We start from the raw sequence: 26,103 nt of genomic DNA, 5'->3' as shown, positions 1-26,103 counted from the left end.
TGTGCCTGCTGCAACGCGTCGATGTTTTATGGACCCCGACTGAAACGTCACCCCGCAAGCCGGGATGTCATTTCCTTCCCGACCCTGGACGGGGTCACTACATAAAAATTAAAATAACCCTGTGGTAGAACGAAAGCCCTACGCTCTGGGAAGTTGATTTGCGACGAACCTTGTTCGTCATCTTGACTGAACGATTTTATTTTGATTGATCTCCTTATGGCGATATCATCTATATTCCACCTCTTTGGATTTCTTGTCCTTTATTCGACACGATCTTTGTCAGGGACTTTCCCTTTTATTCTCTCTCTCTCTCTTTTTTTTTTTTTTCCTTTTTTGGTTTATATACCCGGTTGGGTCATGACGGACGTCTCACAAACTCTAATTGGTTATGCAGTTTTGGAGATTTGGCTGGTTGGGAAGGCTTCATGATTACATATCTAATTCTTCTTTTAATGCCTTACTTTCTCTTCTTTTTTCATTTATTTTTATTTTTATTTTTATTTTTTTTTACGTGGTTCAGCCAGACGATGTTGTATTGAAACAGAAGTTTTACGGCGGAGTGGCATGTCGCATTTCCTTTTTTGTTCTGACTCCTGGCGATCTCAGATACTGTCACATAACCCAGCTTCCTCTGACGGACGAAAAATTCAGTTGGACTTGGACACACGTTTCCGCTGATGATTGGAGTAGATGGCGCATGCATTTGCGCTTGTAGCCTTGCTACCACAAACACCTATGTATGACTCAATACTACGCCGAGGGGAGGTAGTATTTTGGCATTCCAGCACAGATACCTTACGATGATCGTCGATTTTCGATCGGCCATATGCTGTTCAGACCTGGATTGGTACGCAATATTTTTTTTCCTACAGACTACGTCCCATAATTACTCCATACAGTGAAAGAATCAAAGAAAGGAAGACTGTCGTCGATCTGACGGCCGGGTCTCGGCTCCGACTCTCCCCATACGCCTGACCAGGACCAGGTTCCAACCCCAAAACAGCACCAGTGCTGCAGATCACTAACCCACCAATACTATAAATAGTAGATAGACCTAGCCTATTATGGTTTAGAATATCATCCATCGCGGGGAGAAATCGATGGTGTCGACCGACCCCATCTGACCACAACTGCAGAGACCCAAAACATTAACAAAAACAACGGAGACTGGGCTGGGCTGGGCTAGGCTGGGCTGGTTGGGTTGAGTTCGGGACCACTTTCTGCATATCGTAATTAAACTATCGTAGGGGAAATTCAGGGTCTTTGTTTCTTTCATAATTGTGTGGTTCTAGGGGCGTGATCCGTGGTTCCTATAATTAATGCTGTCTCAGATATTCTGGAGATGGGCTATTTCCTGGTTTACTGGATTTGATGCTATCTAATTCTACGGAGTAAATTGTGATGAGGGTTTTTTTTGCTTACCCATTCTACTGTTTCTCTGGATATTTGATTCCTGTTACTGTGATGATATTTATGATAGGTCATGTGTTATTTTAAACGATAAATCTATCTCGTTCAGGTAATGGATATTAGAGATTATGTATAGTGTACGGAATACTGTATGTATATTGATGAATGCCAAGTCTGGCCGAATGATATTCCTAAAATGGTAATCATGAAGCTATCCAACTCATTCTTATGTAATCTCATCAACCTGGTAACGTAACCGGAAAGCGAGCGAGCCATGGAAGCGAGCGAGCCACCTCCGTATTGCATACAAAATGGCACTTTTTGCGATCTTAGTATCTCCACAACAACCTATCAATACAGACTAGAATATAGAATCTAGGCTAACATAATAGTGCATAAACCGATATAAGGCTTTAGGAGCTTATAATACAAAGAGTTCTCTATATTACATATAAAGGGTGTTAAATACAGCTGTAATAGAAATTTTTCTGTATTATAGCCTAGAAAAAATTATAAAAATTCTAAATAAATCAAAATGTATTCTAACTTATGCATATAATGTATAAAATTTAGTATTGCGCTGCAGCTGTAAGATTGGCTGAGATACTAAGATCATAAAAATTGCCATTTTGTATGCAATATGGAGGTGGCTCGCTCGCTTTCCGGTTACGTTACTCACCCTTAAATCTATATGCTGATCATTTATGGATCAGATAGGTATTTTATTGGCCTATAGTTCCGTTAGAAATCTACTTCTGAGATACAGATATTGATAGGGTTGAATTTGGTGCTGATAAAATGTAGATATGTATTAACCTTACATAGTAAATCAGACTACTTCATCCGTCATAAAATCATATATCATCAAACAGCCCTAACCAAACACTCAATCCCTCTCTTCCTCAAGTCCCTATCGATATTCCGAATCTCCTTGACATAGTACGGCTGACCTGGCAACTGCAGCTTCCACCGCTGCTTCAGATTCAGACCGCGCAACGGCTCCAGAAAAACCGGGATCTTCTCTACCGGTTCACAGAACCAGCTGCCGCTCAGCTGCAGGGTGAACGACTGCAATCCGGACATGCGCGTCAACGCCTGACACGTGTCGATCCACTGCTGTCGTCCGGCGGAGAAGTAGATCGATTTGACGGGGTCTTTACTGGGGAGCCAATGGCCCGGGAATGCCCAGCGGAGTTCGACTTCGCGGATAGTGTCCCATAAGTCCTTGGGGACGGTAGGTCGAAGATACGTCAGGGACCAGGTATTGCTGAATTCGAAGACGTTGAGAGCATACAGAAGATGGATGGATTCGCAGTATCTATCATCATTAGTCTAATCATACAATACAGATATGCTATGCATACGTAGGGGAGAGGGGGACTTACATTTGTTTACACACCAATGGAAGCGCCATAAGCACCGTATTTCCATCCCTGATGATCGGGAGTCCCCCACGACAGATCTCACAGGTTGCAGTGCGCGGACAAACCACATGACTCATTCGACGGTTCGATCGTTGCACAATATGGATGCGCATTCCACCGAGCACCATCTCCCAGACCATGAGACGCAGTTCGGTAGATAGTTTGCTCAGCAGCAGACTGTCGGAGACGGTCCAGACTAGTCTTGTATCGGGCTGTTTCTGCGTCGGGGACGGCGCAAGCGATCGGTTCGGTAGAGCACTGTGTTTTCTGAGTCGAGGTAATGCAGAGGGTTTGTTATCTAGAATCAATCAGTATAACTAGTATAGAGGAAGAGACAGGGAGGGAGGGTATGACGTACTTTGGTACCGCTGTGCCAGCACATCTTCCCAAGAAAACACGCCCTGTTTGATTCTTGCCATGGCAATGGGACTCTCGGTGGGGTAGAACGAAATAGAGAACGAGGGTATGGTAATAGGGAATCGTATGTACGGAGTACTAAGCCCCAACGCAACAATCACTCGTCCATTGGCATGTTCTCAGAGACTAGACGCCATCGAGAAAATAGATCGATTAGGAGATTAAAAAATTAAAGAAAGAAAGAAAGGGAAAAGATCAATAAATCAGTGACGAGAGATGATCCGACGAGGGATTAATCACGCGAGATCGGGATATACGGATATACGTGGCGGGTGGGGAGGGGACCCGATAGTAAGCGCCAGGGTTAGTGTGTCTCGTCTGGGACGCACAAGGCGAACACGAAAGCTCCAGGATACCAGGGCAAAGAAGGCAAAAGAGACGACGATACACGCATTCTGGTTTATTTGCAAGAGTCGGTGAGCTGGGGGGTTCCTAAAAGGGCGAGAAGCGCTATTTATAAGACCCAATCTGGGGCAGATAACGATTGATAAGGGCCCGATATCGCCCGAGTCTGGTTCTACCGCACTTAAAGTGTAGATCTTATAGATGAATCTCAATGAATGTCCTATTTTTCCTATGTCCATCTCATATCCATCTTATCCCCAATTTGGTACACTTCCATCCAGCTAACAAGTCTACTGACATCATTTCTTTCCTTGAGCAATCTTCCCAGCTCAACAAGGGCAAAGAAGAGAAATATCCTCTAGGTCGCACGGGGCTGGTTCCCACCCAGAGTATTGGTAGGACATGGGGCATTCAACCCCTGCTGGAGCTGTTGAAGTCCCGCTGGCTGGAGTTTGTCGATGGTCTTCTCCGGTGGAACAACACCAACATAGGCATTGAAGTTGTAAATGCCGCAAATGCACTTATCAACAATGTCCTTCAAGCTTGTGTCTCCCACAACCGTTTTGCCGTCGCGCGCAATCGAAAACTTCTGCTGTCCAACCCCCATGGGAACCCTGAAGGCGCTGGCACCCGCTTTGGCTTCAAATTTCTGGTTGTTTTTCCCCGAGGTGACCTCGACCGTAGCCGGTGACTTGAGCAGCGACACCACAAACACTTCGTCCTGCAAGGACTCGAAGCCGTTTGGCCGACCACGGAAGAAATTGCCGCTCGAATTGTTGGGGCTCCCGTGCATTGTTGAGTCCGTGTCGTCGCAACTTACATCTCTCGGTGTGGGTCGGTACCAGTAGACCAACTTCTCATCTTTGATATATTTGTTGACGGACTTGTCGCCCGCCTTGTAGGCAGCGATGAATGGCTTCGACATTTCGAGCCAGCCGCCGTGTGGCCTGGTCGGAAGAGTTCCGTTAGATTCATCGTTTCACGACGGATGCTTGGATGTACCCACATATCCATGACCCATTTGGACGCACCATCGTCAGTGTGAGGGGATGCCAGCGGCCCAATGTAATGCGACTCGCCATAGTCATTCCAGGTAACAACCTCTACGAAGCGAGGGCCAAGATCCAAGATTTGATTCCACCGGTTGAACCACAGAAGGTCACCAGGAAATGCCCAGTTCTTGCTATAGGACACCTCACCTCCGAAATGGGTAAAGAACCATCCGGATGCGGCTACCATTGGTCAATCACAAGATTCATCGCAGAATCCAAGATAGAAAGGAAAGGGACAACGTACGTGCAATATAAGGTTTTCCTTTCAACGCATCGACGTATGCACGGTCACCATCTTGGACTGTAATATTATTACCCGGTGTCGGCGCCTTGTTATTGCCATTGTTGTCCCAGGCCATCCAGTTCAGTGCACCGTCAATGGCATCGAAAGGGCCCTTGTCCGGATGGAAATTCGGGGCAAAGAATACTTCCTGACCGGCGGCAGATTTCATCTTCTCAAGTTCCAGTCCGTCGCCGGCAAATGAAGACGCAAAGACCTTACCGTCGATTTTGAGCTGAGCTGATTCGTTTGCATACTGCTGGATCTTCTTGCCAACCTCAGACGCCTGTCCAATGTTGTACCAATTGAAATCAAACGAGAGAAAGACTTTCATGTCGTTTTTTCCCGCCGACTCGTACGCAAGTTTCAGCTGCGCGTCAGTATAGGGATCCACCCCGATATTCAGCGCAAATGCATCAATTCCCAGTGCTTTAGCGCGTTTCATGTCGTCGTCATAGTCAGCTGCACTTTGGCGGTTGCTGGTGATGCCGATCTGCAGGAATTTCATTAGTTGATTGATGGATCCAGTCTCAATTGTTCGGGCCTGGCGTACCATGAAATGGCAAAAGACCATCCTGTCCGCGTCATTTGTGCTTCGCCTGGGTTCCAGGTGCATCGGAATGGCAGTAGCCAACGCCGAAGCTCCTAGAAGTAACAAATGAATGATCTTTGACAGCATGATCTAGCGGCTGCAAACCACAGTTCTCAACCAACCAAAGGGAAGCAGAAGATAATAATTCCCTATACCTTGATGATAGGTTAATGAACCAGCTGTGTGGCACTAACGAGTGAAATTTTTCCAACAACACGAAATTTGATAGTAGAGAATAAGACTCGCGAGAATCACCAATGCTATATCATCAACGACCGATAGGAAATTCCTTCCTAGTCAACACCTAAAATGAAAGCTTTTGCCTAGTATTTTGGACTCTGCCTGCCAGACTCTCGTGTCAATTCGTCAACTGTGCTTGAAGAAAACGAGAACAGTGCTCTACTGTCTTCCTTTTTATCTTCTTTCAGGGATCCCTGCCAATTGAAGCTGACAGGGGGGATAGCCCATCATGGGATCAAGAATGCAACAGTATCAACCATGGTCCATCACATGGGACGGGCCGAACATGGAATCTCGAAGGATGGTCAGGCTTAGGATCTTCGAAGTTTACTATAGCGCTGTCTTAGAATTTGGAAGTGGAGAGGAGATTCTGTCCAAACACAAGACAGAGACCGGTCTAAGATGAGCATGGTCCACGGGACCGTTGCATTCAACAACAACAAACGGCGTTGTGATATAGGCTATGGCACTGGCATCTAAACTTAGAATGCACACTCTCCATTCACCTCATCCCAAAATTAGTATGGAATGACATAGACAGCGGCATTAATCAGGCCACACAACTAGCGTCTCGGGTATATCCGAACGGATGTGTGCCCTTCAGACTACCTGGGCTCCTGGATTGGGCCTCCGGATCGTGGTCGCCCATCCGCTTGGCTCTCTGACAATTGTGACACGCACAATATCAAACCTCCCAATCGGAAGTGCCGATACCAAGGCTACCAATTGCACCGCCCTTCTAGATGCTGTCTTCACGTCCGTCCGTTACGCTTTTGTGGATGGGGATGGACATGTCTACGTCAATCCAATATTGTATCGATGCAAGAAATAGTCTTGTCATTGGTACTGGACTGCATGAAGTGCAGCCCAATGCAACCCTTAGAGCACGACATGCATGCATGTATGCAAGCAATCAAGCAAGCAAGCAAGCGCAACAATAGACGATGGATGAATCGATTTCTCCGGCCCTCCACCAGCCCCAGAGTCTCATATACCGAGACGCTGCGGGGTAACATTCCTGGCAGATTAGCCACGCGATGTCATCACCAGACAACCGGAACATATCCTCGAACGTCGATCAAAGGCAATCCCCGTCCGTGTAGGGCACCCAATTAGTGCAGACATCCCAACCTGTCTCGGCCAGTGAAGCTTCTCTCTCAAGCCCTCAGACTAGTACCGTAGGACTGAAACGGGCGGTCATACCATAGAGTGGCGGGAAAATGGATTAGCGGAACCTAAGTCGCTACTCTCGTCACGGTGCTGTGTAACAGCGCAAGGGCTGGTGGGTGACCAGAAGCCCATGTGACGTTCGATGGACTGCTTTAATTCTCCGCAGTTGGACCCCTCGCCCTTCATTGCCCCGGGTTCTTCTGGGGATGATGACAACTGTTGAACCTATTACCACATCTGAGTCACGGTGAGCATTCAGCTCATGATCCGAGATCGTTTGTGTAATTGCTTCCATCCCACTCAGCCTGGTTTACAAAGTAACCTTTCTTCCGTGTCTTATGCCCTCCATTACGTCAGTTGGGCACAGAAGAGCAACGGGTAGAATGCAATTGAACATTCCTGGTAAAGAAAACCCATCATTGATTCTAGAATTGCAGGGGAGTTTGGAGAATTAACTTGAACAAATCATCGTTGATGTTTAAAGAGTCAGGTACGAAGAAACTAATAGGTGTAAAGCTAGTCATAGCCATCATTCGCCACTTAATCTGCTGGGGTTGCGGACCTTGGACCTTACTCAGCAGACTGTACGGAGTAGTAGGACAGTCTACTTAATAGAGAAGAGATAGAGATCATAATACGGCAAATGCAGAGACATAGCTCACAGAGCTATCGCTGACATCGATTACGTCAGAACTTCTCTCATACCTGACGAAATAGAATTTGCCCCTATTTCCTTCGTCCTGGCGCGTGATCTTCTCCATGGCCGCCATCATCACTCCGATAGGATGGCGTCCACACACTGTATTGCCCGTTGTTTGGATGGTATCCAGGAAAGTTGCAGCCGACCCAGTTGTTATGGCCGCCATCGTAGCAATATCAAACTCCGAGATGCTCTCATGGATAGCGGGCTGTCGGCTGGATATGCGGTCATTCCGTTGCAGAGATGTCCCGGTAGACACCTTCTCCACTTTAGCCTGTACCTCGCTAAGATTGGGCCCTGGCTGGGGAAGAGAATTGGCCGAAAGGGGCAGTTCCGGCCCTGGCTTGGTGGCCTGGGGAACGTAGTAAGTATAACGGAAGCGCAGGCCCCAATGACAGAAGTCGGAGCTAATGACGAAAGCATTCTCTGGGTCCTCGAGGTATGGGGCCAGTAAAGCTCCGAAAGCGCTTTCCGTTGACTCAGATGTGCTTCCCACCATGATGGGCACTAGTGGCGGGTATTGGGAAGTGGGCTTATCTGGATGCTGCAGTTGTAAAAGACGGTGAATGTACGGCAAGTGGAGTTCTATGCTGTGTTCATCCTCATCAATTGATCTGGACATCTTCGTGAAGCTGACAGTCAACCCATTTCGCTTGACTGCTTGAGTAGAGCGGAGCTTGGCGATTAACTCCGTGTCCAGCGGAAGAGGGTCGTCGGAGAGCGGGGTAAAGTATGAGGTTAGTTGCGGGAGGGCAAGAGTCGAGAGATAATGGTGGTGGGATGGGCCAAGGATAAAGATCCGTTTCCTAATGGTACAGACATTTCTTTTAGCAGAAGGGGAAACCATCTCCTAGGACGGCTTACGCTTTCGACAAATCCAAGGCCTTGTACGCATAAGCAGCACAGGGTCCCGAGTACGCATAGCCCGCATGTCTGGAGGATTAGTATCACCGATAACAGGGATGATGCGGATAATAACCACACATACGGGGCAATGATAACTCGTGCACCAGGCACAGGCAGTGAGCCAACGTTCTCGATCTCACTCGGGGCCTGTGCTAGCCATTTGTCAAGTTGACGTGTGAGAGTTGATCGACTATCAGAATACCATGAGCCAGCATGAGAAGCCTCCCGAGATTCCATTTTGTAAGCCTTGTCAAATACTGAGATGCTAACAGCAGTGTGGAACGAGTCTCCTGCTTGCTTGGGGACGAAGGGCTGTTATCGAAAGATGAGGCAGAAGCGGGGAAGCGAAGCGGAGACAATGACGCTGTGCGTGCCTGAGGCGACCACACGGTATGCCGACGACTGGCGGCATGCCGATGACAATGGACTGGTTATGTAGATAGGTAGATGCAGATAGAACTGTAGATAACTAGATCTACCTCATAGAGGATTACATAATGCCTTAACGCTAGATACACAATAGCTATAAGACTCATCACCTACGACTTCTATGTATAGTCATCTAACTTCTGAAGAACTACTCCTGGAGCTACCACCGCCGTCCCTGTCCAGGTTCTGGTGCTATAGCATTACATGGAAGGCAATACCACAAGACGAACCTTTTGAGAACACCACATCTTATCCATTACTCATACCTAGGGAACAGATAATTACGGCTCTCTTGTTGCCACTCTTCTTATATCAAGTACCATATGATATTGATTTATTCCACATCTGCTCATCTAATGAGCCCACACTGGACACGTGAAGTCTCGCGAGTCTGACAAGAGACAGACTTCTTTGTACTATTGTCCGTCTCGCCTTTTAACCGTTTGTCGATCTGGCAGATTAGTCACATAGTATCCTCGGTTCTCATAAACTGCAGCTTCCAGGATAAATAATTCCGGGATCAGTCTCCCTCAGTCATACCCAAGACACTGTCCAGAATTGTGTTGTTCATGCGGGAATTTTCAGCCCACAATCTCGCCTCGTGGCGGGCCAAACTGACACAATGCTCATGAGGCCTTCGAGTACTAAATATATATCATAGTGCATGACAATACCAAGGCTAAGAAACCCCAGGCACCACTTCAGAGATATACAAAATTTGCTGTCAAGCGGTCCTTATGTTGCATTTCTTGTTTGCCACATATTTGATGTTTGATACTGAATAATTGTGCAGCTGTGCTTGAAACTTAATAGTAAGAAACAGTGCTGTATATAAATACAGCACTCCATGTCCAGCGAGGCCCAGATAGGTTGATCTCGCAACAGGATACATACCGGTAGAACCACCCACAATCGCCATGTGCTTGGGGTTAAAGGCACAAATTGAGTAATTTTGAAGGACAGTCGGACCGGTAGTGGGGTTAATATTGGACCCACTTTGAGAGGGGTTCAGTCTGTTACGTATTTGAAATATTAAAGCAACATCAAAACTTTAACTATGTTCATTGTTTTTAACACTTTTGTCATGTGATAGGGTTCTTTTAGTACTGCATAGGATACCTGTGGCCAATAGAGAGCTATCAGAATTCAACAGTAGGGAATGGGCCCCTTGGAGCAGAATAAAAACACTGTGTAGAGAAAATTTGTCGCTTGGGGGGTGATGTCGGCTATCAGCGTTGCAGATGCATCCTGCAAGGGGAATCACACAACCACATTCGAGACATTTTGCCTCCGAGGTATTGACCTGAATCCTCATTAATTCGACTCGCCTCTCACGTCACAATGGATGCCTCCAAGCCTATCATTTTATACGATATAGCATCTGGTCCGCCCGTCACTTGCTTCGCTCCTAATCCTTGGAAAGCACGGTAAGGCCTCATAATTGTGTCCCGGATAGTCTGTTCGGAAGCTGCAGGACGTTGTTTGATTGTACGAGTTCTTGATAGATATGCCTTGAACTTCAAAGGGGTGAATTACCGAACCGAATGGGTAGACCTCCCAGATATCAAAACGGTGCGGGAGAAACTCGGCATAGCGCCAAATCGGACTCATAGCGACGGCAGTGCATTCTACACACTGCCTATAATCCAGGACTCATCCACCGGCGACATCATCGGAGATACATTTGAAATTGCACTTTACCTTGATAGAACCTACCCCAACGGTCCGACACTGCTTCCTCCTATGACTGTCGGCCTCCAGGCAGCATTCAATATCCAGGTGGATGCTATTTTCTCCCAGCATGTTATCCTCTGTGTCCATGGCATGCCTCTCAACCCAGAAACCGCCGAGATATCCAAGGCCACTTTCGCGCAAAGAGCCGGAAAAGAGAGCTGGGAGGAACTGACTGTTCGGGGCGAGGAAAGAGTAAAGACTCTGGAGTCTCTCAAAGCAGCACTGGATGGATTAGCAAAGTGTTACAGACAAAAAGACGGGCTGTTCCTGGAAGGAGACACTGTATTGTATGCGGATTTGATCGTGGGTAGTTGGCTGGCGTTTTACAAAATAACGCTCAAAGAGTGGGAGGAAGTTCAGACGTGGCACAACGGTCTGTGGCAAAAGCTCCACCAGGCGCTGGAGAAATATGCGGAGGTTAAGTGATGGGATTGAGCATAATCATGTACTTATGAACTATGTTTATGGAAAAGATCCGGATATTCGTGCATGTCTTTCTAGGTAGTAGGGTCATATGTAATATTCAAAGATTACCAAGGCTTGAGTACCAACAATATGATGAATATATAACTAGTTTTATTAGATTGAGGCGAACTGAGTTCGCATAAGAGGTGTATATTTATTGTAGACAGCTATCTCGTCAAGTAAGCCATTCCCACGATACCTTAATTAAACCTAACAAGGAATAGCCCATTTCTGGGTTCGGCTAGACCAGTTACGGAAAGTACGCGGTGTTCCTGTTCTGTGGTTATTTGACGCGATGGCAGCCTGCCCCATCCAGAAACGAAGAGGGTTGTGGCTCCTTCACGCCTTTGTTTCTATAACATTCTTCCCATTGGCCTTAGGCGATTACCTTCTAGCTTATTTCTCTCCTCCTCGCCCATTTTGCCGCAGCCATATTCCACAAATATTACCCATTCCGCCCTGATACATGACCTGAACCTCCGTTGGCATCAAGTGAAATAAATCGAAATTGCCCTCATTGTTCCACCTATAGCGACCTATAGTCCCAGCGACACGAGATAGATCCGAACTACTATGTCTCTTAAACGCAAAGCATCATTCCCGATAATCGCCTCCTCCAATGTGGAATCCTTCATGACAGGGCCGTCGTTGATGATGGATGACTCTCCCAAACATCTTGGCAGTCGGACGCGAAAACGCTTCAGGAACGATCGCCCGGAGGATAAAGTAGTATACGGTGAGAATCTCTTGGGGCCAGTTGATTGAATACCTACTGTTGTTACCTGTCGACCAATGACTGACAGGAATTAGAGAATACCCTGCGCTGGCTGTTCTCTGCCCAGCAACAACAAGAGTCAGCCGCCCCTTCGCTAGACGAACACGAGAACATGGAGCTGGAATCGCTCCCATCGTCCGAGATCGTCGATCCACGTCAACAAACCCTACACAAATTTTTCCAGCTTTCTCAATCTGCACCATTTCAATCTCGTTCGAACCAAATCAACCGACAACCATTGCATAACTCACCGTCGAATGATGTTTTCTCACAACGCCGGGATTTTGATATAATATCTACAGGCACTTCGATTAGTCGCGACACGACTAGAGCGTCGTCTCAGGGTGCGGGCGCTCATATCGCCATGGACACGGACTCTTGCAGCGAGGAATCAAACCAGGATATTAGAAGATGGGTGGGGGGATACGGATGGATGTCATGAGTTGATTTTTTTTTTTTTTTTTTTTTGAGTTTCGTTTTTCAGGCGCAATGAGATTATGTGGCATGGATGATTATGGTTTGTTCTCCGGCGGAGATGACTCCGCTTCACCAATAACTGCTGGTCATATTGGTATCGAATTCCCGGTTTCGAAGATACGTGCCAGTAACTACCTTTGTGCCTTATGTGCATGGCGTTGTTTATTTGACATTATACCTATGTGTGCATTTTCGCTGTCAGATTATGACTGGGGCTCCAAGGAGAAAGCAATGTGGACGATAGGAAATATATAATTTACGGGCCTTTACACCCTATCAAGATAGCCAATCCTATCGGATATTTCAGTGACGAACGGTCAGGGCAGATGTAGTGTTTCAAAGACTCTGGTGCAAGAAAGTACAACCACGAATAACGGATTCAAACCAAGTTAGCTCTCGGAACTGAATACGAATTGCTGTGGTTTAGGCCTCTTGCCAACGTTTCCATAGTATAGGGATGTCACATGCACAACATTTAGCGCTTGCGGGATCCCGTCCAGGCGGCTCTCTTCCGCCTTCGAAATAAAGCAACTAGCCAAACCAACCGGAATACGTCCAGCTCAGCTGAACTGTTACCTAATCTTTTAGCTTTAAACTGCCAGTCGTCATTTTCGCCCAGAGGCTACGTCCTAATCATTGCTGCTTGAGAGCCCCTGCCGCTACAATTGCAGAACAGTCCAGACCGCCCAACGTTCCGTTCAAGTGGCTGATTCCTCCGAACGTGAAGAGCCAACCCAGTTGATTGGAGAATAGCGACGCAATGGATGAGAACCACGCCGTCCAGTACCTCGAGTCATTGATTGGCCAAACGCTACGAGTGCACGCAACAGACACACGCATTTTCGTGGGCAACTTCAAGTGTACAGATGCGGTAGGTAATTTACTGCCTCACTATCTGATTCAATAGAGTTTAGGATAGAGAAACAAAGAAGAGCAAGGAACATGTGGCTTGGGGAGTATTTGCTGATCTGTGGATTACGTCTAGGCCCGGAATGTCATTCTCGCAAACACTTACGAATATCGTTTCCCTACCATATCGGCTGTTAAAAATGCTGCCGTCGATGCAGATAGTCACAGTTCGGGAATAGCGTCGGATTCGGCGAGTGTCAAGGTAAATATGACGAGTCGATTTATTGGTCTCGTGGTCGTTCCCGGTCAGCATATCACGAAAATCGAGCTGGAAGAAACCCCACAACAGAGTCGTGTGCGTGAAACGCTCCGGAAATCCTAAGGAATGGCCGTGGTTAAATGCAGGCCAAGATAATTCTTGCGCGCTGGACGCGGAATGCGATTTCTTGCTACGGCTCTGATTTGACCGCATGCGCGATAATCATCACGGAAATAATGATAATAGAGTGTTCAAAGCAAAGGAAAAAAAGGAGAAAAGAATAGAAAAAAGAAAACCACACAGTCTTCGAATAGGCTTGTTGCATATGTATGGCATTCCGCATGTTTCCCTCTAGACCTACCTCAGCTGGAAATTATTTTGTCTACATACTCCCTCGCGATGAACTGCCAAGGCCCGCGTCCAAGATGTACCATTCAGACTCTCAGTCCCGTCACAACGTGGCTAGGAAAATAGGTACTAAAGCTGTTGGTCCTTGGCGCAGTACATCAGGCTTGGCAATTGGCGCCACGGGGATGGCGATGCGGAGCTGAAATGGCGGTGTTCCTGCAGTCAACGTGCTTAATGCCTTCTGCAGTCTGTGAGGAAGTTTACACTTGATCAAAGGCTATCTCGCATCCAGTCACTGCGAAATCTCGCTCCTAGAGCCTAGAGAACCAGAAGAGGTGCTGCTTGGGGTCCTGTGGAAAGTGACATAAGAAATTTTTCTTGGTAGTTAATTCTGAAACCGCTGACATGATCTGCTCTGGAAGGGTCGGGCGCATTCGGGATATCAGGGAGGCTGAGAATCTCTGAGCCGCAGTGATTCGTCCTAGTTTGCTGGCAGCATCCCAATCTTCCTATATGGAGTCCAGTCAGAGGCCTGCGATGCTTCGCGTCCGACGGAGGCCAAGAGTCATGAGGGGATGCAGGACGCGAGGGGACGAAAACGTGGAGTCCGTGCTGAGATGTGTCAAAATTAAGGTCCATATTCAGCAGTCACGAGTGCATAGACGGGTAGATGCAACTATATTGTAGTGTCCGATAGCTGCACAAGGATGAAAAAGAAAAGAAAGTCACGGTGTTTACGATGGAAGTTATAGTGGGATACAGTGATATCCTGATGGTTTCCTGTAGTCGGACTGTATAGCTATTTTATTTTTCCTTTTTTTTTTTTACAACGTACCCTGCTTCCTTTTTTGACCACTGCAGCCTTGCTGGCAATATAAAGCATTCCCCGCACTACGTCGATCGTCAGTTACTCTATAAATCTATACTCCGAAGATCATCACAAGTAAGGGGAACTGTCGAACTGAACATCCATGACTGCCTCCAATTTGACTCTATCCCGCTTCCTACTGGTAGTTACTATTTACTAGTTACTAGTGAGTCGTGAGTTGACATCTGAAGCCAAGCTTTCCTGAGTCGGACCGACCGATGATCCGGGAACCCGCTGCAGTGTAGGATCGAGACCAAAAGCTACGGCCTGGGGTTGGAGGCGAGAACCAAAGTCACGATTTCCTTTCTCTGCAACTTCGCCTCCTCCTCCTCTTCCGTTGTTGCGGCTCTCTTTATCCTTACCTGCTCCTACCGTATCTATTTGTCAAAAATCATCGGTGAGTCTCTCTCCTGGCTGCTTTCTCCTTATTCATCCACCATCCATCTCCTTCATCCTCCTCCCCCCCCGAATAATAATAATCATCATACGAATAATGACGCATTCTTTCCCCCTCCCCTCCAGCGTAACTCAAATTTCCCGTCACCCACCTTCTCACATACCACCGTCAAGCTCCAGTTGTCTCCCAGCAGCCCTTGGTCTCTGCCCCAAGGGGTACAGTACAATATTGTCCATCGTTGTATCTCTTCTAACCGTCGTATCGCTTAGGAGCTTCCTTTCCTTTCATCGGCGAATCGGAACCTTCCCTTCCGACCAACTACCTAAAGCTGCTCTGTACCTACGATTTAGTTAGCTCTCGGAGGCTTGTCCTGTTAATCCCATCACCCCCTCGGTCGGCGCTCTTTAACACTGGAGTACGCGGAGTCAATTCTCTTCCGGCGACATCTGTTATCCTTCATAGTCCCCGTCTATACCTCCTCCGAGTGCTGTCTGTAACCAACATTGAACTTATCTTTGGTCAATAATTTCCGGCTGGCTCTGTTATTGCTTGTGTGGGACCCTCCCAAAACGGCGGATATCGTCCCCCCTTTTATATCTCTACAGACCCTCGGGGTAGGCAACAGCCAATTCAGTTTGGCGAGCATTCCGCGCCTATCAGGGCTCTGTGGTCAGGCCTTTAACGTACCCTGTTTCATCTGATTGCCCGGCTCCAAGCTTGGCAGATATTCAACCTTTGCAGTAATGGGTCAGTCACATTCCAAGGGTAACTCTGGCCCTGGCGAGTCATTGCAGTCCTATCCGTCTTTCTCTCGCTCCGACACCAAGGAGTCCCTCCGGTCTCTTAGGGGCTCCATTCGATCGAAGATCCGTAGTAGCGACAGCCCTCGGGCATCCACCTCGGCTTTGTCTCAAACGGAAAGCCATACTGATAGGTCAGATGCCGGGTCGGTTAGGTCCACCGGGAGTCGTCGCAGCTCAACCAATCTCAGCACAGCTGCTGACTGCTCTACTTCTCGGTTGGATGCTCCCGAACCTCCTCCCTCCCCGTCATTGTCGACCAGCTTGAAGCGAGGCCATCAGGATGTGAATGAAATGCAGCGGAGTGGTGAGGTCGACCATGTGTCCGATGCTCCTCCTACGGGCGCTGGCCCTTCCGGGTCATCGCAGACTGTCGGCGAATCAATTCTTATCAAACGAGAGGGTCAACTGAATCCGATCCTGGACTTCATCATGAATACTCCGTTGGAAGCTTCCTCATCGCCGGGAATGGGAATGGGTGCTCTAAAGTCCATTGACTTGGATGATATGATCACTCGTCTTCTTGACGCCGGCTACTCGACCAAGATAACCAAGACCGTGTGCCTTAAGAACGCAGAGATAACGGCCATTTGTGCCGCAGCGCGAGAGCTTTTCCTGAACCAGCCCGCGCTACTCGAGCTTTCGGCTCCCGTGAAAATCGTTGGGGATGTGCATGGCCAGTACACCGACCTTATCAGACTGTTCGAGATGTGTGGATTCCCCCCAACGTCCAACTATCTCTTCTTGGGTGACTATGTGGACCGTGGTAAGCAAAGCTTGGAGACTATCCTTCTCCTGCTGTGCTATAAACTCAAATACCCGGAGAACTTCTTTCTTCTTCGCGGTAACCACGAATGTGCCAACGTTACTCGTGTGTACGGCTTCTATGACGAGTGTAAGCGGCGTTGCAACATCAAGGTTTGGAAAACATTTGTCGACACATTCAACTGTCTGCCCATTGCTTCGATCGTAGCTGGCAAGATCTTCTGCGTTCATGGCGGTCTCTCCCCAAGTCTCTCACACATGGATGATATTCGTGGAATCGCTCGCCCAACCGATGTACCCGATTACGGCTTGCTGAATGACCTTCTCTGGAGTGATCCAGCAGATATGGACGAAGACTGGGAGCCGAATGAGCGCGGGGTGAGTTATTGCTTTGGAAAGAAGGTAATTATGGAGTTCCTACAACGACATGACTTCGATTTGGTGTGTCGGGCGCACATGGTGGTTGAAGATGGGTATGAATTTTACCAGGATCGAATTCTAGTGACAGTGTTCTCTGCCCCCAACGTGAGTATTTCTTCCTCTTTCCAGGGACCTGCCTATTGTAATGGGCCCGGCTAACTGTAGTTCGCGAAGTACTGCGGCGAATTTGATAATTGGGGTGCTATAATGTCGGTTTCCGGTGAATTGCTGTGTAGTTTTGAGTTGCTGAAACCGTTGGACTCGACGGCTCTGAAGAACCATATCAAGAAGGGCCGGAACAAGCGGAACAGCATGTTGAGCAGTCCAGTACGTTATCCCTTGTGTTTTTTTCTTTTTTCTTCTTTTTTTCATTTCGCCAAGGACAGCACTGCTTTCTTGTGTAACCCTGCCGAGAAATTTGTGCCTGCAGAGTTCCCCCTCTCTTGCTTGTTACGATCCGGATTGCTGATTCTCGCAGCCTGCAACCGTGTCGGCGCAAAGTTATTAAGTCGGTGATGTGCCAAGAAACCCGCATCCCGCCGTATATTACCGTCGAAGCGATCTGACCCTTCGCCCTCCATGGTCGCTTCTTGTTTCATCAACCGTCTAGTCGATGTCGATTGAACAATCGAACATAGAGGTCTCGGTACAGATCCAGCTTGGGACTGTCCCGTCAATACGTGCATCGGCCCGGGGACCAGCTTTTGCAAACCCTTAGACTGCAGCGCAGTGATGCTGACACTCCAACCGGAAGCTGTTTTGCTTGTTAGGTTAGGCAGATACGGAACGTGGCAGGCCGTCGTCTTTCCCGTAATCCTAAGGCATTGCCCATGCCATGAGATGGCTGAGCCGCCCAGATGGACGCATGAATGGGCTGGTCCTGTGATGATAGGTTTATTGGACTTTGATGACTTTTTTTTTTACCTCCTTTTGCTTTTCTTTTAAACGTTCTGTGTGCATATAACGAAGCCAGAATATGTACAGAAAGGGAGGCTATCTCGGATTATGAAGACCTTCTGGGAGGAGAAAGCGACCGATCAGTGTTCTGAGTGATTTTCTTTTCTTTTTTTTGGCTTTTCCACACCACCTCCTCTCTCCTCGTATTCATTTCTTTGCTTCTCACAACGAAACGGTTTGACGCGTCATGATACATGGATGGCGGATAAGCACATATGGGGTTGTTAGGTTGTTTCTATGCTATTTGTGCCTGCCCCGCTGTGTGGCACGGTGAGATTTCATAGCTTGTCAATTAGATAGATCATCTGGGAACCAAGTAATGTAACCAGTAAGCAAGCTGCGCATATAAGTGTGCTGTGCACCCAATATATTTTGACTACAGTTAAAATATTGAGATAATTTAATCTAACCATGCCTCCAAAAGTACGTCAAAATCAAGAAATTCAACTGAGCAGGAGAGAATAATCTTATTAGCAATTTCAGCTATAAAAAGACAAAAGAATTGCGTCTGCACAACAAGGGGCACGTGTTTACCAAGACCCTGAGCTAGCACTGTGTACGAAGCTTCATGGAGTAATATCTCGAGCTGAAGTGCGCGCAAATAGTCATAAAATAACTTAAAATGAAGAGGAATTGCCCGTACAATGAATATTATCATTAGACCGATGCGTTGCTCCTCCCCTGCTATCCTATGGGCACGAAATGGCTAATATCTTTCTTGCTAAGCGTGGTACCACATCCATTCAGACTGTTGTTGATAAATAGGTATATGGCTTTGTTAAATGGCGTAATAAGCTTAAATTAAAATATTCTCGATGATATAATTACCAGCATGCTAAATGTGAGGATCCTAACTAAGCTTATTGAAGAATGTTTGATCACGTACATATAGTACAACATGGAATTGTACAAGAAGATATCTCCATTTAACAATGTGATGGCTAGCAGACGCCTAAAAATGGCTACTTCTACGGCCGTCTTACAAGTTTTGCTAACTGTCAGAATAGGCAGATATACCAGTACCACGTCCAAATGGTAACAGGGCTACATTTTGTGGTTTGGTGGTATCTGACACTAGCCAACATCTGTCTTGGCATCACGTGGGCTAATTACGCTGCCTATCTACAGGCTGTACCACAATATTTGGTTCCTAAGACCAGTTCACGTATTGCTCATGTTCAACATCACCTCACTAGACGCTCACACTGTGGAGGGCAGCCAACCCTGAATGGCAGCTGGCAGGGAGGCTGTTGGATAGGAAGGGGGCTATCGGTGCCGGATCCATGTGGTTAGTGCGGTGACTGTATTCTGTGGTATGGAAGAACAGCAGCCCATAGGCTGACCTCATCTTGCCGCCGGCCCTGCACCCGACAATGATAATTCGGGTCTTCCTGCCAGACGGCAACGAGACTTGGTAGATGACAAGATCAAGTCTGTTCTGCACCAAGCAAGTGAGTCGGTATAGATCAAGTTTCAAGGCAAGCAACCCACGATATGTTTCCTATATGTTGGGGATCCGAAGCTTCGCAACGGGGTAGCTATTTATGTAGATGTGTACCGACCATCAGATGTGAGCAAATGTCCTACCCTTATCGCATGGACGCCGTTGAAGAACGGAGGTCGTATTCGCCATTTTTTAACAAGTTTATTCATCGGGGTTCGTTATGATTAACCAGAGGAGGGGACGCTCAATTGAGAGGAATCAGGCCAACCCTCTGTTTAGATGGCGAGTTATACCCTATTAGCCTAAAAAAGCAATTTTCGTTTATCATGGGTTCATTTCTACTCTTCAGTCTAATGATAGCTGAGCATTAACCTCCTATCTCCTCATTTCTAATGTCATAGTTAACAGCTGAATCATATTCTCTGCGAGGCATTTGAGCATAGCAATTTTAAAGCGACTAGGAGAGAACATAACGTCAATAATTCTGGAATGTTTCGTAACTGGTTCAGATATTTCCGCAGGCTCCCGCAGCTTAGGGGATGCCCGCAGGAGGCTGGATTTCCGCGGTGGTAGGGACGCGTAGTGGAACGAGAAGCTCAAGGAATCTCTTGAAAAAGTTGAGAGGTTTCCAGAATAGGTGTCAGTGCTTCCGAGTCCTCGTATGAATCATCAAGCTCTTCGTCGGTAACTTCTGCAGCGCCACTGATAGCAACTATACGATGCAGCAGCCATTGCATACGGAGCAATTCAAAGTACGGGAGGGGGCAATGTTCTGAGTGATCAGTAGTGATCATTATTACTTTGCCGGAATAGAAAGGCTCAATTGTGTCCAACTGTCATATCTGTGCACTCTCCGACTCCAACTTGAGATCTGATGGCAATAAAAGACATGTTGTCATAAGGGTACACTTCGAGTATTTCCCTGACGGCAACCAGAAATATCGGTCCTTCATTGATTTCTTGTCTTCAGCAACTTCAAGAGGTTCTAGGGCAAACTGTGCTTTTCCCCAGTATGGATATGCATTTGTATTGAGAGAAAACATGTTAGAATATATTTTATTCCGTTGCCAGGACTTCCTTCTTCCACGTAGCGATCTTATCTTCAGAAGTTTGGAGCAGAGGAGCCAGCGGAAGAAATTCCAGAGAAAGAATAGGAGGTCAGAACTTAATCAATATTTATATTCGGTTCATAGTTACACAAAGGCAACTTACTAATCAACGTAGTAATTAATTTTTATACAGTAATGCATTTATTTGGGTTTTTGGGATGGCTTCCTTTTCACTGATCCGAAGAGTTGCGCAACTCGCTTACCGGCTACGTTATACTGGATAGTCCAAAATAGATGAAGAATCCTGTCAGCAGAATACGGTTTCAGAATCAATACATTTATCTTACCATTAGATGACTTAAGTTTGTCTGTCTTTCGAGTGTAGTCTGATTATCTTTACGAATCTTAAGAAACTACATACACTACCAGATCTTTCCTGACAACCAAGAAAAAGTTCACAGAAACTTTTAAGCTAACCAGCTCGCCAAGATAAAAATGGTAACCAGCTAGTTAGGTAGTAGAATACCATGTACGATGAGATCTGTACAAAAGGCCCAATGCAAGTAACTGAACTCTATGTCTGAATGCAAAGTCAGGGGACAGACAACCAGCGTGGATAGATAAAAACAGAGAAGCAAAAATGGGAGAAAAAAGGTACGATAAATGGATGGAAATGAGATACGCCAAACATACAGAAATAGCAAGAAATAAAGAAAAACTCATTCATAGTCTCTGACGTAACGACCCGGCAGTTCAACATCCCACATTGGTCTCTCCACGATAGCAACTTCTAGAATGCTATCTGGGTCATTTGTTTCTTCGTCTGAGTGTGGGGTATGAGGAAGTGAAACAGAAGATGAGTAAGAGGAAGTAGAGGAAGAAGAAGAGGAGAGGGGAACAATGCCCAAGATGTCACGGTACTTGTAAGTGTGCCACCAGCGACGGACATGTTGAGATTTAGCCGAATCAGCGACTTCAGTAGAAGACAGGGCGGATTGTTTTTTCTGGGCAGGGGTGTTGCGAGCGGGAGTATCACCGAAGGCATTGATGATGTGCTTGAGGCCGATGGAGAGACGTTTCTTCCGCGGGGTGTGAGGTTCAGATTCTTCGTCGTGGTCCTGGAGGGCGGATCGTCGGAGACGAGCGAGCTGGGCGTCCTGAGCAGTTGTGTACGAGTCGTCATGGTCGTCGTAGGTTGAGTCGTCCTGGGTCCGGGGACGTTCCTTGTCGAGCAAGATCCATTCGCTTTGGGACTCGTCCGGACCAACGACCTTGCGCATCTTCGTGCCGACGACGATGTCTGACTGGGCTAGGGGGATCCTGTCACCGGCGCCGGTGTTCGGCTTCTTCCGACCAGCTTCGCTTTCTTCGAAGGGATCGCGCTTGCGCTTCTGAGTGGAGGCTGGGGCTTCCGAAGAGGCGCCCTGTGTCTTTCCATCATCTTGAATGTCGGCGGAGGCGGTAAGCTCTTCGGAAGATGGGAAGTCCTGGTTCAGATCGAACATCCACAGCCACGAGGTGCCGTAGAGCCAGAGGCGTTCGCGCTCTTCATTCAAGTCCCATACACATCCCATTGCCCGGTCTTTAACCCCCCGGAACTCTGCGGGGAGGTACGCCTTGGGGTTTCTTCTCGACCAGTCTGAGAGCTTTCCCTCGAGAGCGTCGAATTCCACCAATTGGTGCTCGCTGGTGAGAGCCATGAGTTGGTTTTCGCTCTGCTTGGAAGGAGCTTGGTCGACCCCGTTCGTCAACTGCTTCGCTGTGGCCGGGTTTGGAGGACGGAAGGATAACAGCACTACGCCGGATTTGAGACGAGGGATGGGTGATTCGGCGGCAATGAGCTGCCAGCGCTCACCCTCAATGATGGGCCGCTCGTCTTCGTCATCAGACGATTCATCGTCCGAGTCCGCTACTCCATTGCATTTCGACAGGGATTTCTGGGACGGCTCCTCGGCGTCATCCAGCGACCAAGTGTCGACGCAGCCGGAAAGGTCGCCGACAGCGAGAAGTCTGCTATCGCTGGAGAACACAACGCACCGGATCATCCGTTCATAGTTGCCTAGAGTACCATGAGAGGCTTTCTCATGACGAGAGTGACGCGTGGCTCGGTCGAGTTTGATCAGTTGGGATAGGAGCTGAGGCTTCTCTTGCGGAGACGAGGCAGGCTTGATTCTAGCCAGATAAATCGCGCTGTTGGGACGGATAACACAGATCCACCGGCTGTCGGGGGAAACAGTTACCACACGAGCACCATCATCTGCAATTTCTGAAGGAAGGTCCAGCTTCTGTATGCGTAGAGTCCCCTTTTCGTCACCCTTGCGCCGCCGAACAGAGAACGTTTTGACAGTAGACGTCGTAGCAACAACTAAGATCTTTCCGTCTGACGAAAGCATAGCTGAGGTGATGTTCTCCTCGCCCTGTAGTCAAGAATTATCTCATTAGAATCGATTCGCAATTATCCTGTGTCTGGGGATTTTCTTACCTGAATCAGAACCTTCCCTACAAGTCGATGTCTCTGTCCATCTGGGGATTCATGCCCAGGCATGGGACCACGGGACAGCCGCCAGATGCTGACCTCCCGGTCCCAGAAGCTCATGACCAATCGAGACGATGGGGAAGAAGCGAGCTGTGGTATTTGTGGCAGGGTCGACAGTTTCCTGTGGTGTTCCTTTCCGAATTCGCGCAAAGGTAAGACAACGGGGGCGGCATCGGGTCCTAATTTCTATCAGCTAACCTGTTGACCCTGAGAGTAAGGGATATCTGTAGCTCATACCTCCAGAGACTACGAAACTGATATCCTTTGTTTCATACACGGCAAAGGTCTTGACATCATGAGTGTGATACCGCCGGTGCATCACCTCCGCCCATCTGCCCTTCTTATCGCCCTTCTCAGCGTCCTTCTTCCTGTAGACAACCGTCCTCTGATCTGCGCCTCCGCTAACAACGGTGTCGCCCTTCGCGCTCACAGCTACATCCAAAGTATCCGCCAAATGCCCCTGCACACGTTGAATGAGAGCGTAGTTCTTCGCATCCCAGAATCGGATTTCACCTGCAGAGTCACCAGAAACGATGGTGCCATCAGGAAGACATTTGACAGACCAAACCAGCAATTCCTTAGAGCCACCCGTCGGACCTTTACCCAGAGATATCGTCCGCAGAAGCTGACCATTCCGAATATCAAACAGACGGATCGAGCTGTCAGCGTAGCCCGCCACGATGGTGTTGCGATCCTGGAAAGTCACACTGAGAACCCTCGCTCGCTTCGTAGACGGGCGCATAAGACGCAGGAATCTCAGATCCTCATCAGCAGTAGACATGATCACAATGGACCCGTCTGCACATCCCGCAGCCAGATGTTGCCCCGTGAATTCTCCTTCCGCGGGGGGCAAGAGTTTCCCATCCTTACCCCGTCGTGTCGCATGCCATCTAGGCTGGGCGGCCAAACACCAAATCTCGCCATAGTTCCCACTCGAGTGACGTAGGGGCCGACCCTGCTCGACATCCCACTCGGTCACCACGGTCGAGTATCCGATACTGAACAGTCGCAGTCGTCCCGGCATCTTGACTCCATCGGACCCAGTTTCTTGAGGATCAAGCGTCCACGCTAGTCCCTCGATACTTCGATCTTTTCCTCCACGCAGGACTGTCTCCTGGAACCAGGCGCCGCGCAAAGGGTTCCATATCTCAATGTCGCCGTTTGCGCGACCAACCGCGAGTCGGAGGGTTGGGACACCACGTCCCGCGAGTTCCGCGGACGGGGGATGGGAGAATGCGAGCGCATTGATCGCTTGAGGGTTATATGGCACGAATCGACAGCGGTGAATATCCATGGTCAACAATGTGGTACAGTGAGATTAAAGCTTGAATTGGGGTCGACTGAGCTTTCGTTCCTCTTTTTTTCTCACAGAGAATTGATCGGAGAAATGAGTAAATCTATAATGGTAGGAAGACAAGAAAAATAAAGACCTACCCCGGCTCAACCTGTAGAGCCGACCACTAGAAAGACATTCCGTTCTGAAGTTTAACGTCTGTGAAATTGTGGTTCTGCGGTGGTGGTAGTTGTGATGTTGCTCACTTTTTTTTTTTTTTGATACAATTTTTAGCGCGCCGCGGAGGTTCCACTAAAAGCTGGAGTCACGTGTCACTATCTAGACGTACTTACAACTTCGCCTGTCTATAGAGTTATTATCACTCATATATAGGTAAATATGCAGATAACTAGTACGTGCACATCACTGATTCTATTTGGAACTGCTGGTCTGATTATGCCATTGGACAAGTTGACCTGTGAACTCTTCCTTCTCTGCAAACCATCAAAAGTAGATTCAGATTACACTTGGTATATTCAGGCAGATAGTAAACGGTCCATACTTGAAATACGGACTCGAAATTGTCTTGTATACATCATGTTGTTGTACGAAAGTGTATCTCTTCACCGCATTTTGATCCGAAGACCCAAATGTGGTAGGTTAAACCTAAAGTTATATAGTTATATAGCTTCTGTACCGTAACTCTCTACTGGCCTACTACATAATGCCCATGGTAAATATTCCAGAGATTTAGATAGTCATCGAAATTCATCACTCTGGATAAAGAATTGCAGTTTGATAATAATAGCCATCGTAGGCAGTTTATATAAAGCATCAGCCTCATAAGACTCCAGTGGTTAACAAAATGTAGCAAAGGCGGGGAAAACGAAGATAAAGACAAATCTGCCTTTAATACCAGGCTAAAACAATTAAAGTTGACAAATAATTCTAATAGGGACCAGGACGCTTAGCAAAGTCTTGTCTATACATAAAATTGAGTTACACAAGTAGGCAGTCAAGCATCGAGAAATGGGTTCTAGGAAAGCGGTTGGAAAGGGCGATGTGCTCCCGGGTGCCGTCAAGTCGGGCTACTGTATTCTGCATATCATAATCTGCACGGGGGCATGAGGTATGCACATATGACAGAGTCTGTTGGTTGAGAAGGGACCACGGAAGCCAGCACAGAATCGAAAAACAAGTAATCGGGTATCGGAATGAGGGATTGCAGACGGGGGAGGCCTAATTAATTGCATTTGCTAGCAACTGTCTCATCCATAAACGATTGCATCTTCTTGGATGTCCATAGGTCAGGTCCAGATCGGAGGATTGCCACGTCAGAGGCCAACCCCTGTCATCGTTCCCCAGTTGCAGTTGCGCATCGGCCGCATCCAAAACAAGGGATTCCAATTTCAGGTTTCGGATGATTTGATAGGATGCAATGCGCTCGACATTACAGGAAGAGACACAAGCGGCCATTTCTGACTGAATCTAGAGCCTATGCACATTACATCGACTGTGGAGGCTGAAGAGAGACGCAAATGCTACCTGTTTGGGTAAAGTGATTCCTCCAAGTTGTCGGGATAGTGAAGCAAAGGCGAGAGGAGGGGTTTGTCCTAGAAATTCTCCGGTGGATTCATCTTCCATGCTCAGCTGAAAGCGACACGGCTGGGCGGGTTAATTCGATCTCGGCAGGTGCGGGGTGTCGTGTGATAGGCACAACCC

The 26,103-nt window shown here is 47.7% G+C and overlaps 8 protein-coding genes across 8 annotated transcripts; 4 read left to right on the top strand and 4 right to left on the bottom strand.

Moving 5' to 3' along the window:
• Positions 1-2,274: 2,274 nt before the first annotated feature.
• Positions 2,275-3,253, bottom strand: ATNIH1004_006085 (uncharacterized protein; the record flags this gene model as incomplete). The annotated part of the gene is made up of 3 exons (XM_033570721.1): positions 2,275-2,728; positions 2,796-3,132; positions 3,193-3,253. The coding sequence occupies 3 exons, from the start codon at positions 3,251-3,253 to the stop codon at positions 2,275-2,277; spliced, it is 852 nt and encodes a 283-aa protein (XP_033426753.1).
• Positions 3,254-3,954: 701 nt separating this feature from the next.
• Positions 3,955-5,607, bottom strand: ATNIH1004_006084 (glycoside hydrolase family 71 protein; the record flags this gene model as incomplete). Its single annotated transcript, XM_033570720.1, has 4 exons — positions 3,955-4,543; positions 4,603-4,828; positions 4,893-5,421; positions 5,482-5,607. 4 exons carry the CDS (start codon positions 5,605-5,607, stop codon positions 3,955-3,957), a joined length of 1,470 nt encoding a protein of 489 aa, XP_033426752.1.
• A 1,952-nt stretch (positions 5,608-7,559) lies between these two features.
• ATNIH1004_006083 (protein MEMO1) lies at positions 7,560-8,773 on the bottom strand (the record flags this gene model as incomplete). Its single annotated transcript, XM_033570719.1, has 3 exons — positions 7,560-8,436; positions 8,495-8,563; positions 8,619-8,773. 3 exons carry the CDS (start codon positions 8,771-8,773, stop codon positions 7,560-7,562), a joined length of 1,101 nt encoding a protein of 366 aa, XP_033426751.1.
• Positions 8,774-10,306: 1,533 nt separating this feature from the next.
• ATNIH1004_006082 (glutathione S-transferase family protein) lies at positions 10,307-11,125 on the top strand (the record flags this gene model as incomplete). Its single annotated transcript, XM_033570718.1, has 2 exons — positions 10,307-10,392; positions 10,471-11,125. 2 exons carry the CDS (start codon positions 10,307-10,309, stop codon positions 11,123-11,125), a joined length of 741 nt encoding a protein of 246 aa, XP_033426750.1.
• Positions 11,126-11,737: 612 nt separating this feature from the next.
• On the top strand, positions 11,738-12,381 carry ATNIH1004_006081 (uncharacterized protein; the record flags this gene model as incomplete). Its single annotated transcript, XM_033570717.1, has 2 exons — positions 11,738-11,900; positions 11,975-12,381. 2 exons carry the CDS (start codon positions 11,738-11,740, stop codon positions 12,379-12,381), a joined length of 570 nt encoding a protein of 189 aa, XP_033426749.1.
• A 795-nt stretch (positions 12,382-13,176) lies between these two features.
• ATNIH1004_006080 (LSM domain-containing protein) lies at positions 13,177-13,647 on the top strand (the record flags this gene model as incomplete). The annotated part of the gene is made up of 2 exons (XM_033570716.1): positions 13,177-13,287; positions 13,402-13,647. 2 exons carry the CDS (start codon positions 13,177-13,179, stop codon positions 13,645-13,647), a joined length of 357 nt encoding a protein of 118 aa, XP_033426748.1.
• Positions 13,648-15,880: 2,233 nt separating this feature from the next.
• phzA (putative serine/threonine protein phosphatase) lies at positions 15,881-17,630 on the top strand (the record flags this gene model as incomplete). Its single annotated transcript, XM_033570715.1, has 3 exons — positions 15,881-17,227; positions 17,288-17,449; positions 17,601-17,630. The coding sequence occupies 3 exons, from the start codon at positions 15,881-15,883 to the stop codon at positions 17,628-17,630; spliced, it is 1,539 nt and encodes a 512-aa protein (XP_033426747.1).
• A 3,661-nt stretch (positions 17,631-21,291) lies between these two features.
• On the bottom strand, positions 21,292-24,402 carry ura7 (small subunit rRNA maturation protein UTP4; the record flags this gene model as incomplete). Its single annotated transcript, XM_033570714.1, has 3 exons — positions 21,292-22,989; positions 23,055-23,287; positions 23,346-24,402. The coding sequence occupies 3 exons, from the start codon at positions 24,400-24,402 to the stop codon at positions 21,292-21,294; spliced, it is 2,988 nt and encodes a 995-aa protein (XP_033426746.1).
• Positions 24,403-26,103: the final 1,701 nt, after the last annotated feature.

This window comes from Aspergillus tanneri (genome assembly GCF_003426965.1).
Source record: "Aspergillus tanneri strain NIH1004 chromosome Unknown AapTan_4_pilon_pilon_pilon, whole genome shotgun sequence".
Taxonomy (NCBI): Eukaryota; Fungi; Ascomycota; class Eurotiomycetes; order Eurotiales; family Aspergillaceae; genus Aspergillus; species Aspergillus tanneri.
This window is presented reverse-complemented; position numbering and strand designations above follow the sequence as displayed.